Here is a 14,881-nt window from a genome sequence, read left to right as displayed (position 1 = left end):
TCATACTTATTGCTCTCTGGTAATTAACAGGTCACAACTTTAGTCAGTAACTCTCACTGTGGCTTAGTCCCTGACAAGAGTCACATCACTGCTGAACTGAAATCCTGACAATGGATTTCTGCTCTCCTTCCTGCCATCTGGGAGACATTGATGGAATGCTCAGATCTTTCCCCCAAGTGTGTGGTCCATAAACTCTGTCCAAAATGCAGCATAGACACCCCTTGAAAAACCATCTGCAGTCGCTCCTTTTTCATCGATGCAAGTGTATTGTAAGAGGTGTTTGCAGAGTGCTGCATCCTCTACTCCAGAAGATGGACTCTTTATTATTATTTATTAATTTTATGGCGCTGACACAAGATAATATAGAGCTGTGGAATAACTTGATTGATCACCTGTATTTGCTTTGTCTGGAGTTTTGAACGTTGCGGTTTGATACAAGAAGAGTGACTGATGGGATGGCCAGCTAATCTACTTCAAATTGCAGGGTGGCTTGATGTATGAAAGCGTCACACAGATAACCTGCCATGGCTTCTCTAAGGAAATAGCCAATCATCACATATGATCTGTTAGAAATTACATCTGCATCAACGATGGTTTGAGGATCAACGTATTGTCTCTCAGCTGTACATCAATATTTGCATCACATCTTTCCACAAGTCTATCAGTCTATTAGTGAAAAGGTAATACCTAAACACCCCATTATTAGTACATTGTGATATCTTCATCAAGCACAGCTTCCTCGTGATAGTCTAATGTGGCATAATGCAATGCTTCACATCTCCCAAATGTACTTTTTCAATTGGGAAAGAAAATGTTCTTTTGCATACTGTAAACCGTCAGCTTTTTGGGGACTCTGTGGACACATCAAGCAACCTCGATCCCCTTCCTTTGCATTTTCTTTTTTCTTTAAGTTCATGAATTCACTGCCACTCAATTTTTGTAGTCATCTTTTCACCCCATTTGCTGTTTTTTTTTTGTCTAGGTTCCTTACTGCTTTACAGTTGAAGTCCCCTCATGATCACCTGCATTATACTCATTCCCAGCGCCCATCTTTTTCAAGTGATTTATTTGTTATTCTCGTTTCTTTATTTGCATTTTCCAAACAGAATGGTCTTGGTGCTAACAGTTATCCGTATGTTGGGATTTATTCGGCCAGACTCTCGTCATCCAGGAACCCAATGACTGTGCCATCCATCTATTAAAACAGAAACAAATGTGTGCACAATTCAATGGGCTATGCACACTTAATTTATGTAGACTGATACCACTGTGTAATGCAATTGTGATGCAGTCTAAAAATTCATAAAGTCATAAAATACTGAAAACACCAGGAGTGCCCAATGATATGATTCTATCACAATACTTAAGTCAGAATTGAATTATTGTGACAGAGAAGTACCAACAATTTTATTAGTGTGTATATCTTGTATGTATATGTACATAGATGGATATAGATACAATCTTGTTTTTCTGACCTGAAATGCACAGTAAATTGCCCACTTGGCCAGAGGTTACGTGGTCAGTTCATGAGATAGTTCCATTCCAACGACAGGGCCATAATTTGTAAATCAGAATAGACTGTTGTCTCTAAGTAACATGATGTAGTAAAGTGATAATTGCAGTATTATTTATTTATTTATTTATTTTACAAAAAACACTTCCCGGCCATAAGAATCAAATGAAGAACTAGTCAAATTCTGCAACGTCACGACACTGCATTTGTACAAAAACTAATTTATTGAGTGTCGTTAGACACTGTCGTAAACTGTGGACTCCGTTATTTTTAGCTGACAGCAAGTCTGCGACCCACCTATGATTCGTGACCAACCCACCAGTTGAGAAGCAATGCCGCAGAGGATAACTACTACAGCAAACAAATCACCTCCATGCCTTGCTCGACATACACCAATAAAACTCACACCAGAGTTTCATTCAGTTAACTTGTGCAAGCACGAGTTGGCTGGCTATCATACAAGAGCTAAAACAATAAGATACTGTGAATAAACTTACATGTTTTTGCTCCAGGCATAAGATGCAATCTTCTGGTACACCATGACTTTGTAAAGAGCTCAGCAAATCCACGTTTTACATATCATTCAATGATAGAGGCCATTTCTAGCTGTATGTCCTCAACTCCACCTTGAAAGGATGCGAGTGACCACAGGGTTGCAACAGGTTGAGACCCTCTGTGAAGCCAACTGTTTCATGTTAAAAATATAATGTTGGAACATTAACTTTACGATGTAAAATGAGAAAACAATTTCTTAATCTGGAATTTATCACATTATAACATGAAAAGTATCGTGTTATGATGTGAAACATATCACATTATAAAATGAAACCTATGAGATAATGTGAAACTTATGACGTTGTAACATGATAAACCCTACTCAGGTGGCAAATGGTGGACAGAAATTGGAAAATGGTTTATTGTTCTGAGGTACAACAACTATGCTGTGATATGGTGTGAAAGACTTAATTTTAAGTAGTCAGTGCTATTGCAATGCAGCCCTATGGGGGCACAAACCAGTGCAATCTGTAGGCCGGTCCCAAGCCCGGATAAATGCAGAGGGTTGCGTCAGGAAGGGCATCCGGCGTAAAAACTGTGCCAAACAAATATGAGCGTTCATCTAAAGAATCCCATACCGGATCGGTCGTGGCCCGGGTTAACAACGCCCGCCCCCGGCACTGCTAACCTGCAGGGCGTCGGTGGAAATTCAGCTACTGTGGGTCGAAGACAAAGAAGAGGAGGAAACCGGATCCAGCGTCAGAAGAAAAAGAGGAATGCACAGAGCCTACAACTGAGTGTAGGGACTTTGAATGTTGGGACTATGACAGGAAAAGCACAGGAGTTGGTTGACATGATGATTAGGAGAAAGGTTGATATTCTGTGCATCCAAGAGAGCAGGTGGAAAGGTAGTAAGGCTAGAAGTTTGGGAGCAGGGTTTAAATTATTCTACTACGGAGTAGATGGGAAGAGAAATGGAGTAGGGGTTATTTTAAAGGAAGAGCTGGCTAAGAATGTCTTGGAGGTGAAAAGAGTATCAGATCGAGTGATGAGACTAAAATTTGAAATTGAGGGTGTTATGTATAATGTGGTTAGCGGCTATGCACCACAGGTAGGATGTGACCTAGAGTTGAAAGAGAAATTCTGGAAGGAACTAGATGAAGTAGTTCTGAGCATCCCAGACAGGGAGAGAGTTGTGATTGGTGCAGATTGTAATGGACATATTGGTAAAGGAAACAGGGGCGATGAAGAAGTGATGGGTAAGTACGGCATCCAGGAAAGGAACTATGAAGGGCAGATGGTGGTGGACTTTGCAAAAAGGATGGAGATGGCTGTAGTGAACACTTATTTCCAGAAGAGGGAGGAACATATAATGACCTACAAGAGCGGAGGTAGAACCACGCAGGTAGATTATATTTTGTGCAGACGATGTAATCTGAAGGAGGTTACTGACTGTAAAGTAGTGGTAGGGGAGAGTGTAGCTCGACAGCATAGGATGGTAGTATGTAGGATGATTCTGGTGGTGGGTAGGAAGATTAAGAAGACAAAGGTAGAGCAGAGAACCATGTGGTGGAAGCTGAGAAAGGAAGAATGTTGTGCGGCCTTCCGGAAAGAGGTGAGACAGGCTCTCGATGGACAACCGAAGCTCCCGGAAGACTGGACGACGACAGCCAAGGTGATCAGAAAGACAGGCAGGAGAGTACTTGGTGTGTCATCTGGTAGGAAAGGGGAGAAGGAGACTTGGTGGTGGAACCCCAAAATACAGGGAGTCATACAAGGAAAGAGATTAGCGAAGAAGAAGTGGGATACTGAGAGGACGGAGGAGAGGCGAAAGGAGTACATCGAGATGCGACGTAGGGCAAAGGTAGAGGTGGCAAAGGCTAAACAAGAGGCATATGAAGACATGTACACCAGGTTGGACACGAAAGAAGGAGAAAAGGATCTCTACAGGTTGGCCAGACAGAGGGATAGAGATGGGAAGGATGTGCAGAAGGTTAGGGTGATTAAGGATAGAGATGGAAATGTGTTGACTGGTGCCGGTAGTGTGCTAAATAGATGGAAAGAATACTTTGAGAAGTTGATGAATGAAGAAAATGAGAGAGAAGGAAGAGTTGAAGAGGCAAGAGTGAAGGACCAGGAAGTGGAAATGATTACTAAGGGGGAAGTCAGAAAGGCACTACAAAGGATGAAAAATGGAAAGGCAGTTGGTCCTGATGACATACCGGTAGAGGTATGGAAGCAATTTGGAGAGATGGCTGTGGAGTTTTTGACCAACTTATTCAACAGAATACTAGCGGGCGAAAAGATGCCTGAAGAATGGAGGAAAAGTGTTCTAGTTCCCATTTTTAAGAACAAAGGGGATGTTCAGAGCTGTGGGAACTATAGAGGAATAAAGTTGATGAGCCACACAATGAAGTTATGGGAAAGAGTAGTGGAGGCTAGACTCAGGACAGAAGTAAGTATCTGCGAGCAACAGTATGGTTTCATGCCTAGAAAGAGTACCACAGATGCATTATTTGCCTTGAGGATGCTCGTGGAAAAGTACAGAGAAGGTCAGAAGGAGCTACATTGTGTCTTTGTGGATCTAGAGAAAGCCTATGACAGAGTACCAAGAGAGGAACTGTGGTACTGCATGCGTAAGTCTGGTGTGGCAGAGAAGTATGTTAAAATAGTACAGGACATGTATGATGGCAGCAGAACAATGGTGAGGTGTGCCTTAGGTGTGACAGAGGAATTTAAGGTGGAGGTGGGACTGCATCAGGGATCAGCTCTGAGCCCCTTCCTGTTTGCAGTGGTAATGGATAGGCTGACAGATGAGGTTAGACTGGAATCCCCTTGGACCATGATGTTCGCAGATGATATTGTCATATGCAGTGAAAGCAGGGAGCACGCAGAGGAACAATTGGAAAGATGGAGACATGCACTGGAAAGGAGAGGAATGAAGATTAGCCGAAGTAAAACAGAATATTTGCGCGTGAATGAGAAAAGTGGAGGGGGAAGAGTGAGGCTACAGGGAGAAGAGATAGTGACAGTGGATGACTTCAAATATTTAGGGTCAACAATCCAGAGCAATGGTGAGTGTGATAAGGAAGTGAAGAAACGGGTCCAAGCAGGTTGGAACAGCTGGCGAAAGGTGTCTGGTGTGTTATGTGACAGAAGAGTGTCTGCTAGGATGAAGGGCAAAGTTTACAAAACAGTGGTGAGGCCGGCCATGATGTACGGATTAGAGACGGTGGCACTGAAGAAACAACAGGAAGCTGAACTGGAGGTGGCAGAAATGAAGATGTTGAGGTTCTCGCTCGGAGTGACCAGGTTGGATAGGATTAGAAATGAGCTCATTCGAGGGACAGCCAAAGCTGGAAGTTTTGGAGACAAGATTCGAGAGAGCAGACTTCGATGGTTTGGACATGTTCAGAGGCGAGAGAGTGAGTATATTGGTAGAAGGATGCTGAGGATGGAGCTCCCAGGCAAAAGAGCGAGAGGAAGACCAAAGAGAAGGTTTATGGATGTGGTGAGGGAAGACATGAGGGCAGTTGGGGTTAGAGAGGAAGATGCAGGAGATAGGCTAAGATGGCAAAAGATGACACGCTGTGGCGACCCCTAACGGGACAAGCCGAAAGGAAAAGAAGAAGAAGAAGAAGAAGTCAGTGCTATTGCCATTCATTTGCCGGTGATAGTAGCAGGTTAGTGCAAAACAAAAACGAAAAAATGTTTGTAAACAGTATTCTTTCTGTTTCTCCATTTGGTACAATTTGTTGTTAATTTAAATGAAGCTCTCCAGGATTCCATTTTAGGATTTTTTTTTTGTCACACATAAGGTTTCTCTAAAATCCCAAGACTACTTCAGATTATTTCTGACCGTTTTATTAAAAAGCGAAGTGGAAAAATGAATTTACGTACCTAGAATAATCCCACAGCACAATATGGCGTTGAAGGACGTGGTCTGTTTCAAGATCCCATATGACAGCAAAACATTAAATACAGTGGTGAGGGAACGTCCCACAGTGTAGAAGGCCACTCCGACGTATTTCAGACACAGGTTATTGAATGTTATCATGCCGATAAAGACCACCGAGAGGGGCAGAACTTCGCGGGACGTCTTCGCGTCAAACTTGACCGACGGGAAGTCAATCAATTGCGGCCAAGCAGCAGACAACAACCGCATGAACCAGCAGAGCACGACAGTCACAACACACTGGTAGAACGTCACGAACAGCGGCGCGTCCAGGTCGCGGTTGTCCAGTAGGTAACTATTGAGGAACACCATAGTAATGGAGACGAACCAGTACAATGCAACCACAGCTGCTATCCTTGCAGCCCGGAAAAGAAAGGTCTCCTCGAGTCCGTCTCGGTCCACCATTTCCTCACCAGCCATCCTCAAAATACTGGAACGCTTCAGCTGCGTCCTGTTCATAATGAAAGAGGAAAGTATTCATCTATATATCGCCAACTGGAGCAAACAAACCGCCTCCTAACGTATCTTGATGACGGCGAAAATTACGTCACTGCCGCCCAAAAACTCAATAAAAGTGCTCTTTTCCATGTCATTATTGTGCACAATTTTCTAAAGAAAAACAACAAAAAATAAAATTAAATTAATCACCGTCATCTGAGTGGCGAATTTGACGTAAATTCAAATTTACATTGTTTCATTGCTTGTATCTTGAAAGTGAATTTCGAGACCGGAAATGATGTAGTATGACATCAATTCCTCATTTAAGTATGCTTTTATTTAAAGAATTTTATATAACCATTAATTCATCAAAATTGACTGAGCTATGTAGACAACTAAGACATAAAAAATGGAAAATAATAGAAATCCCCCCCCCCCGATAAAAATGTTAGCGGTCACGTGAAAACGTTTACAAAATAAATAAATAAAATTAAAGATCCAGTTCCAGTTCTTAAAGACAAATACAGTATTGTATTCGTTTTTACCATTGCAATTTTACATTTGTGACTATGAAACTACAGTATACTGTTCTGTTTCTTTGGAACGTATTAATTTGTTCCAGCAGTTTTAGATAATTATTCTGACCTGATTTTTTGACAGATTCTTTTGAGTGAGTTCTTCATTGAACGGGTCTGGAGTCTTGTCTGTGATCTGTGAAAAGTAACCAAAATTTGTGATTAGCCGCAATTATTTTAGGATTCAACAAAATTTGAAAAGTTATATTAATATCCATCCACTATTTACTTTCTGTGCATCTTATTCCCACAAGTCTCGCGTATTATTATAAGTATATTAGTGTAAGTATAAGATGGCATCCATTTTCTTTGGCGCTTATCCTCACGAGGGTCCTCAGAACTGTTGAGGCCAACGCTTCTCCTTCACATTTCTGAATGCGGCCGGTGGACCTCTGCGTTGTGTCGTTTTAAAGACCCCGTCGTGACACAAGATTCGTCTCTGAGCCAATCTCTATTTATTTGACACAACTGCCGTGAACAAGGCGAAACAAACACTTTGTGGTTTCCGTCGCATCAAGCTCGGACCGAGACAAGTGTAAAAAAAAAAACAACCATTATCCTCTATACATATTACAAAGTGCGAATACTCTTCAGCCACGATGTAATTTACCAAAACATACATCGTCCAAAACAGGACGGGTGAAGACGGTCGCGGTACTTATTCCGGGAGTGCGTGGCAACTGTGAGTATACGTGGGGGTGCAAGGAAATTGTGCGGTACCTAATTGTAACGTTCCCCTCAAGGTTAATATGTCGGACAACTATTTACAAATTTTGTGTGATTATAAACATACACTAAACATATACTTTTAACTCGGTTACATGAAGACCAAAGTTCAAATTTGGCCGCACCTGTGAGGAGTTTACATGTTCTCCCCGTGCCTGCGCGTGGCTTTTCTCCGGGTACTCCCGTTTGCTGCCTCAATCCAAAAACATGCATGCCAAGTTAATTGAAGACTTTAGATTGCCCGTAAGTGTGAATATGAATGTGAACACTTGTTTGTTTATTGGGATTGCCTGGCGACCAGTTCAGGGCGTACACCCCATCTCGCCCAGAGTCAGTATAGATGGGTTCCAGCACACCTGCAACCCGAGGGAGGATAAGCGGTCCAGAAAATGATGGATTAGGGTCAACACTTAACTGTAATGTAGCATTACGACACAAGATGGCAGCCAACGAACGATTTTTTTCCCCTCACGCCGCCTTCACGGTAAACCTGTACACGTACATGATCATGTATTTTGTGACTTGTAAACACTCACACAGAAATTTAAAAGATACAATGTCAGTCTATCATTTTATTAGTGACGATCTATGTAGGAAATTACCAAAAGAGCTATCTAAATACTTTGAATGACAATATTAAATTTGACTTTATTATAATTTCACTTCTTCTTCTTCTTCTTCTTTTCCTTTCGGCTTGTCCCGTTGGGGTCGCCACAGCGTGTCATCTTTTGCCATCTTAGCCTATCTCCTGCATCTTCCTCTCTAACTCCAACTGCCCTCATGTCTTCCCTCACCACATCCATAAACCTTCTCTTTGGTCTTCCTCTTGCTCTTTTGCCTGGCAGCTCTATCCTCAGCACCCTTCTACCAATATACTCACTCTGTCGCCTCTGAACATGTCCAAACCATCGAAGTCTGCTCTCTCGAATCTTGTCTCCAAAACTTCCAACTTTGGCTGTCCCTCTAATGAGCTCATTTCTAATCCTATCCAACCTGCTCACTCCGAGCGAGAGCCTCAACATCTTCATTTCTGCCACCTCCAGTTCTGCTTCCTGTTGTTTCTTCAGTGCCACCGTCACTAATCTAATAATTGGTGGGGATTTTTCTCTTGCTTGTTGGTTTTAGTTTATTAGATTGTTTTTGGACCGTAAACAACTGCAGGCGACCAAAACTGCCATTTAAAAAAGTGCAGGGGGCATAAATTACAACAATGTGGAGACCAGATTGATGGGATAGACGGTGTGGAAAAAGGAAAGTAGTATCATATAATATGGCAGCCGACCTATTCTATTTTATTTATTGTAGCTGTCGGGCGGAATGCCCTAACCTAAAAAGACCTATTTTTCAGCAAATAAAAAAGAAAAATGACAGCTTGCTTGACTTTTCCAAACAGTACTTTGTTCAAGGTGGTATTATACTGTTGTCATATATCATTGCACTCTCATTGGAACAGCTACCTCACATGAACTATGCCGCTATGTATAGTCACTCAAAATTATGTTCAATCACTAATTTAATAAACTGATAAATGTATTCAGGTGTCATTGGTTAAAATTAGACAAACAGACGCGAGTGACAAACATCGTCATCGTAGTTTTTTGTTTGTTTGGTTTTTTTTGTTTTTTTTGTTTTTAAATCAACTGAGTGTCCACGGAGCAGAAAACACTTAAACGTCCATAAAATCCTCATCAGGTGTTTGCAGTTATGGCAGCCACCTGTGCCCATCAAAGTCTGCAGGCAAAGAAAAAGTAAAATAAAACATTTAGTGTGTCACAAAATCAAATGTCTGTTCAACATCTAGTGCTTCCGAGGACCATCCTCAGGCGCTGTCACTATCTTGCCGGTCCAGCCCTAGCTGTGCAGGTGCCCGCGCGTCCGCGCTGATTGGCCCCGGTGTATATAGGAACATGGGGAGGACTGGCGCCAGATCGTTGCGGTTCACGCCCCATTCCAGCACTCCCGTATCTCTGATCGCATTCCCGTGTGTACCGACCTCCTGCTGTTCTCCAACCGACCCCGTAAGCCTGACTCTTTTGCCTTCCTTGATCGATCTCCCATGTACCAACTCCTGCCTTCCCGCGGACCTGCTCTCTACGCCCGACGTCCGGACTACCGCTGCTGCACAAGACTGCCTGCCCAATCCCCGACCGTGGAACAATAAAGGTTTTTCCCGAATTACCTCTGCGTCTCCCGTGTACTCCTGCATTTGGGTTCTACCTCCGTCTCGATGGTTCGTGACAGGCACCTCAAGTGACTCAACAACAACAACATCATCATCTGAAATTATTTTATCAAGCTTTCAGATAAAATGGTATGAACATGGTGGCGTGATGATTGGTGTCTGCTGTGAAGCTGTCCTGCACATCAAAATCTGCCTCTGTCACACGATCCCACTATGCACCCAACAAGAACACCTGTGTCATCTATCAGAACTCTTTTCAAATGTCACTAGCGGCATTTGTGATGCAATTGCTCAAACATTAAGCAGATGATGCCTATTTTTACCAGATCAATAATGTATTAATCAGCCAATAATGTCACAACTTATTATGTTATCAAAGAAAATCTAAAAATGTAAACAAAACCGAACTGACAACTTTGACATCCCAGAGACTGACACAAACAAACAATGACATTAACAATGGACGTAAAAGAACTGAAAGAAACTAGGGAGTTAAATACATGCGGATAGAAGTGACAACAAGGAACACGTGGAAAAGAGCGTGGCAGGAGGGAGCTGATTGGTCGACAAGGTAGAAGGTTAATGGGAACAGGTGGACATCATCGATTGAGGACTGAAGACATGAAAAATATGAAACAAAACCAAACAAACAAAAAACACACCGTGACAACAACAAGCCTAAAATTGCTATTGAGCCTACTCGTGTAGAACTATGGAATACAATATGTTCACAGTACTGGATAGGACTAAGTATAATGTTGCGATTTCGTGGCTACTGAAGCTGTCCAGCATTGGTTCCCAGCCAGGATAAATGACAGGCTTGTGTCAGGGAGGTCATTTGGCGTAAAATCAGCCAAATTAATCATGGGAGTGATTTTCTGTGGTGAAGGAAGGGGCTGAAAATCACAATCAATAGTTATGTGATTTGAATGCACTGTGCACACTTTTTGCAAGTCTGTAAGCTGCTCGCTTACTATGAAATACAAGAATAATATGCTTCAAAGAAATTCAATAAATCCTTTCACCATTTTCCCTCATAAGCAACGCCATACACCACTGAGTGTCTTAATCTTTGCTCTGAGACTGTGACCTTCACTGACAAATGTCTTAACATTTGAATGTTTCTAGAGATTAATAAATGCATTCACTTATATACAATTTATAACTTGATCCTTATATCTTTTATGCTTTCAGTTATCTTTCAAGTGTTCTTGCCTTCTTTGAGTAGCTGAAGCATTTATTCCAAATGGGTCAACTGGTATCACATCCATTGCTACAATGCAGTCATTTTACGGGTAGAAAGAACATTTCTGGTGAGCTGGTCTCTTTAAAACACATTTCTACCTGCAGCAGAATGGAAACTCTATCTGCCTCCAAGAAATACAGTGGTGTTGTACATCTTTTCCCGAGACTTGGAAACAAATAGCTTGACCTTCGCAGAGTTTGATATTCATTTGATGGCCTGCTTCCTGATCCATTCCCAGCTGGAGCAATTTCCACTCATTATTAACAAGTACAACAACATAGAGTGTGCTGTAGGTGGCACCTTGGGTAATAGAAGCACTGAAATATGTTTTAATAGTATTTAATAGCAACCAAATATTTCAGTTATGAAACAAGAAATGAAAGGAAAGAAATGCAACAGTAACAGATTTTTCATATTATTTTATGAGGACACTCACTGTATTTTGTTCTGTTTGCACACTGATGAGTTGCTCTCCTTGGTCTGGACACCACTGATAAAAACAAAAATATATTCATAAAATAAATAAATACATGACTTGTATGCTTTTGTGTTTGCATTATTGCATAATCTCCCCCCAAAAAAGAACAGTGATTCATATCATCATACTCAGTAAAAAACGATCATCTTGAGCTTTGAAATGAAAAGGCATTTAATTTGAGACATCTTGTCACATAAAATAACAAATCTTGCAATGCTTTTACATTTGAGATATTAGGACTTCCGGAAGAATTAGGTCCATTAAAATAAAAGAGCTATCCTAAAAAATAAATAGCACATCTAATCATTAAGAGTCTCTTTGACTATTTGGTACAATCTGGTCATTCTTCTTCCTTCTTCTCGCTCATAAAATGCAGTTGCAGTATACAATATATTGTATGTGAGTGCCCTACTTACCTCTGTCACACTGATGATGTCTGCCTTTGTTCAGTTGGCTGCAAATGCCTGACATCAGAGACCAAGTTGAGTCAGATGACTAATCCTCAGTCAAGAGTACAGCAGTTCTGTGGAGAAACATGGGGGTAATGGTCGTGCCGTTATCTTTGACAAAGCCTTTTAGCCATCCATTTTCTTTGTTTTTTCCCATTCATGTATGCCTGTACGGTAGATCAGAATCAACTCACACAGTTTAGGTATAGGTTAAGATTCAAACAACAAAGTGAGATGCATGGGAAAAATTCAACTCAAAGTGACACAAACACCTACGATATATGGAATTGCACTTTCCCTTTCAATTATCCTGCATTCAGAGAAGTTAAATACAAATCCGGGGAGGATGATGATCAGCTGGTAAAGCGTTGGCCTCACAGTTCTATGGCCCCGGGTTCAATCCCGGACCCGCCCGTGTGGAGTTTGCATGTTCTCCCTGTGGCTGCGTGGGTTTTCTCCGGGGACTCCGGTTTCCTCCCACATCACAAAAACATGCAACATGAACTGGACACTCTAAAATTGTCCCTAGGTGTGATTGTGAGTGCGACTGTTTGTCTCTTTGTGCCCTGTACGTGGCTGGCAACCAGTTCAGGGTGTACTCCACCTCCTTCCTGTTGACAGCTGAAATAGGCTCAAGCACTCCCCGCGACCCTTGTGAGGATAAGCGGCTAAGAAAATGGATGGATGGAGATACATATCCTGGGCCCACCTGTGTGTACTTTGCATATTCTCCCCGTGCCTGCGTGGGGTTTCTCCAGTTACTTTGCTTTCCTCCCACATCCTATAAATATCCATGGTGGGTTGACTGGAGACTCAAAATTGCCCTGAGGTATCAATATGAGTGTGAATGGTTGGTTGTTTTTATGTGCCCTGTGATTGGATGGTGACTAGTTCAGAAGTAAAAGCAGAAGATGTTGTCACAGAGGACTTTTTGGGACATTCGTATGACAAAATCAACGTTTTAAAATGAAATCGACACTTTTAGATTGAATCCATGTTAGAGAGTGACTCCATGGAGGTCTAAATAGACCTTTAATGGCTGTGGTTTTCAGCATTTAACAGAATTGTCTAAATGGACTAAATTGTTTAACATAACCAATATATAATATTAATTAATGTATTCACAGGTGTGAATCATTACATTGCAGTCAATTATAACTATTATACATCTATCCATGCATTTTCTGTATTACCTATCCTCATTCACTTTGCAGTTGTGCTAAGTCTATCCCAGCTATCTTCATGCGAGAGGCGGAGTACACCCTAAACAAGTCAAGCCAATCGCATGGCATTTAGAAACAGAACTCATATTCACACCTACTGGTAATGAAGAATCTTCAATCAACCTATCACACATGTTTTGGGGATGTAGGCGGAAACCAGAGTAGCGGAGAAAAACAATGCAGGCACGGCTTGAAGATCCGCACTCCAAACAGATGGGGCCGGGATTTGACCAGGATCCTCAGAATTGTATGTTAACTAGTCTCCCACCTTGGTGCCATATACATTTATACATCCATCAGTTTTCTGAGCCGATTATCCTCATGAGGGTTGCGGGAATACTTGATCCTATCCCAGTTGTCATCGGGCTGGAGGCAGGATACACCCTGACCTGGTTACCAGCCATTCTCAGGGGACATGGAGACAGGCAACATTGGGTGGAAACCGAAGTACCCGGAGAAAACCAATGTAGGCACGGGGAGAATATGACAACTCCACACAGGCGGGGCCGGTATTGGAACCCCGGCCATCAGGACTGTGAGGCCAACACTCCACAGCTGTGCCAACATGCCAGCTGAAGTATAAGAGATGATACACTAAATTGCAATTATGGATTGAAAAATGAAAAATGGTCTAAGAATCTACAGTGATACTTTTCACACTTTTAAGGGACCCTTGCTAAAACGATTTAAGCTATTACTGTTCTCAGACCACTTTAATATTTGATCCCATTCTGTCTCAGCTACTTAAAAGCTGGCATGTTCCCCCTAATTGTTGCATGGGGTCATACACCACTCAGCGTTCCTCGAGGGGAATCTTGCCTTCATAGTGCAGCAGGAGTATTGTTTAAGTGCTAATTGGCCTGTGGTTAACTGCTGTGATGCTCCCTTTATAGTGAGGCCTTTCCACTGAAGACAGACAATATGTAGGACAGACCAATTTAAAGGTGTATTGCAAAGTTCATTCCAATGAAATGTTAAAGTAAATTGACAGACTTTCACCATCAATCACTGGAATAATAATTATAGATTTCAAAAATGTATTCACAGGATGCTGCTGTAATTCAAATAAATTAATACTCCAGTCAGATATCTGATAAATATTAACTTGGTGACAGCCTTTGCATTTTGATATTTTCCTTAGGACAGTATTCCTTAAATATCAATAAAATATAAATACATTACAACAGGTGTCACGGTGGCACAGCTGTTGGGCGTTGGCTTCACAGTTCTGATGACAAGGGTGCAAATCCAGGCCCCGCCTCTGTGGAGTTTGCATGTTCTCCCCGTGCCTGCGTGGGTTTGCGCCGGGCAATCCGGTTTCCTCCCACATCCCAAAAACATGCAACATTAATTGTACACGCTAAATTGAACCGAGGTGTGATTATGAGTGTGACTTGTCTGTCTCCATGTGCCCTGCATTTGGTACCCAAATTCTGGGCAGTTCTGGGTGTACACCTCCTCCTACCCGTTGACAGCTGGGATAGGCTCCAGCACTCCCGTGACCCTCGTGAGGAGAAGTGGCTATGAAAATGAATGGATGGATAGATTACAACAATTACTAGAAGTACAAGACATCAACATAATTAATTTGGGGCTGTGGA

At 42.0% G+C, this 14,881-nt stretch overlaps 2 protein-coding genes across 4 annotated transcripts in view; both read right to left on the bottom strand.

The window, feature by feature from the left end:
- Nucleotides 1-6,031, bottom strand: part of LOC133498391 (excitatory amino acid transporter 2-like) — a 35,152-nt gene extending 29,121 nt beyond the window's left edge. Inside the window, exon 1 of the mRNA XM_061815142.1 lies at nucleotides 5,909-6,031. The gene's annotated coding sequence lies outside the window, so the exon portion shown is untranslated. The remainder of the gene's footprint in view (nucleotides 1-5,908) is intronic.
- The window catches only part of slc35c1 (solute carrier family 35 member C1), a 45,183-nt gene that overhangs the window by 7,023 nt on the left and 23,279 nt on the right, over nucleotides 1-14,881 (bottom strand). Inside the window, exons 2-5 of one of the 3 annotated variants that reach the window (XM_061815144.1) lie at nucleotides 12,025-12,131; nucleotides 11,567-11,620; nucleotides 7,047-7,112; nucleotides 5,909-6,414 (exon numbers count right to left, since the gene is read on the bottom strand). In XM_061815144.1, coding sequence (XP_061671128.1) covers nucleotides 5,909-6,414; nucleotides 7,047-7,084 — 544 coding nt within the window. In that variant the 5' untranslated portion in view covers nucleotides 7,085-7,112; nucleotides 11,567-11,620; nucleotides 12,025-12,131. Of the gene's footprint in view, nucleotides 1-5,908; nucleotides 6,415-6,611; nucleotides 6,702-7,046; nucleotides 7,113-7,205; nucleotides 7,354-11,566; nucleotides 11,621-12,024; nucleotides 12,132-14,881 lie in introns of those variants that run through there. The other 2 variants (XM_061815143.1, XM_061815145.1) reach the window with 2 other exon arrangements.

Source organism: Syngnathoides biaculeatus, chromosome 3 (genome assembly GCF_019802595.1).
Source record: "Syngnathoides biaculeatus isolate LvHL_M chromosome 3, ASM1980259v1, whole genome shotgun sequence".
Classification (NCBI taxonomy): domain Eukaryota; kingdom Metazoa; phylum Chordata; class Actinopteri; order Syngnathiformes; family Syngnathidae; genus Syngnathoides; species Syngnathoides biaculeatus.
The sequence above is the reverse complement of the archived record's forward strand: the minus strand, read 5'-3'. Positions and strand labels throughout refer to the sequence as shown.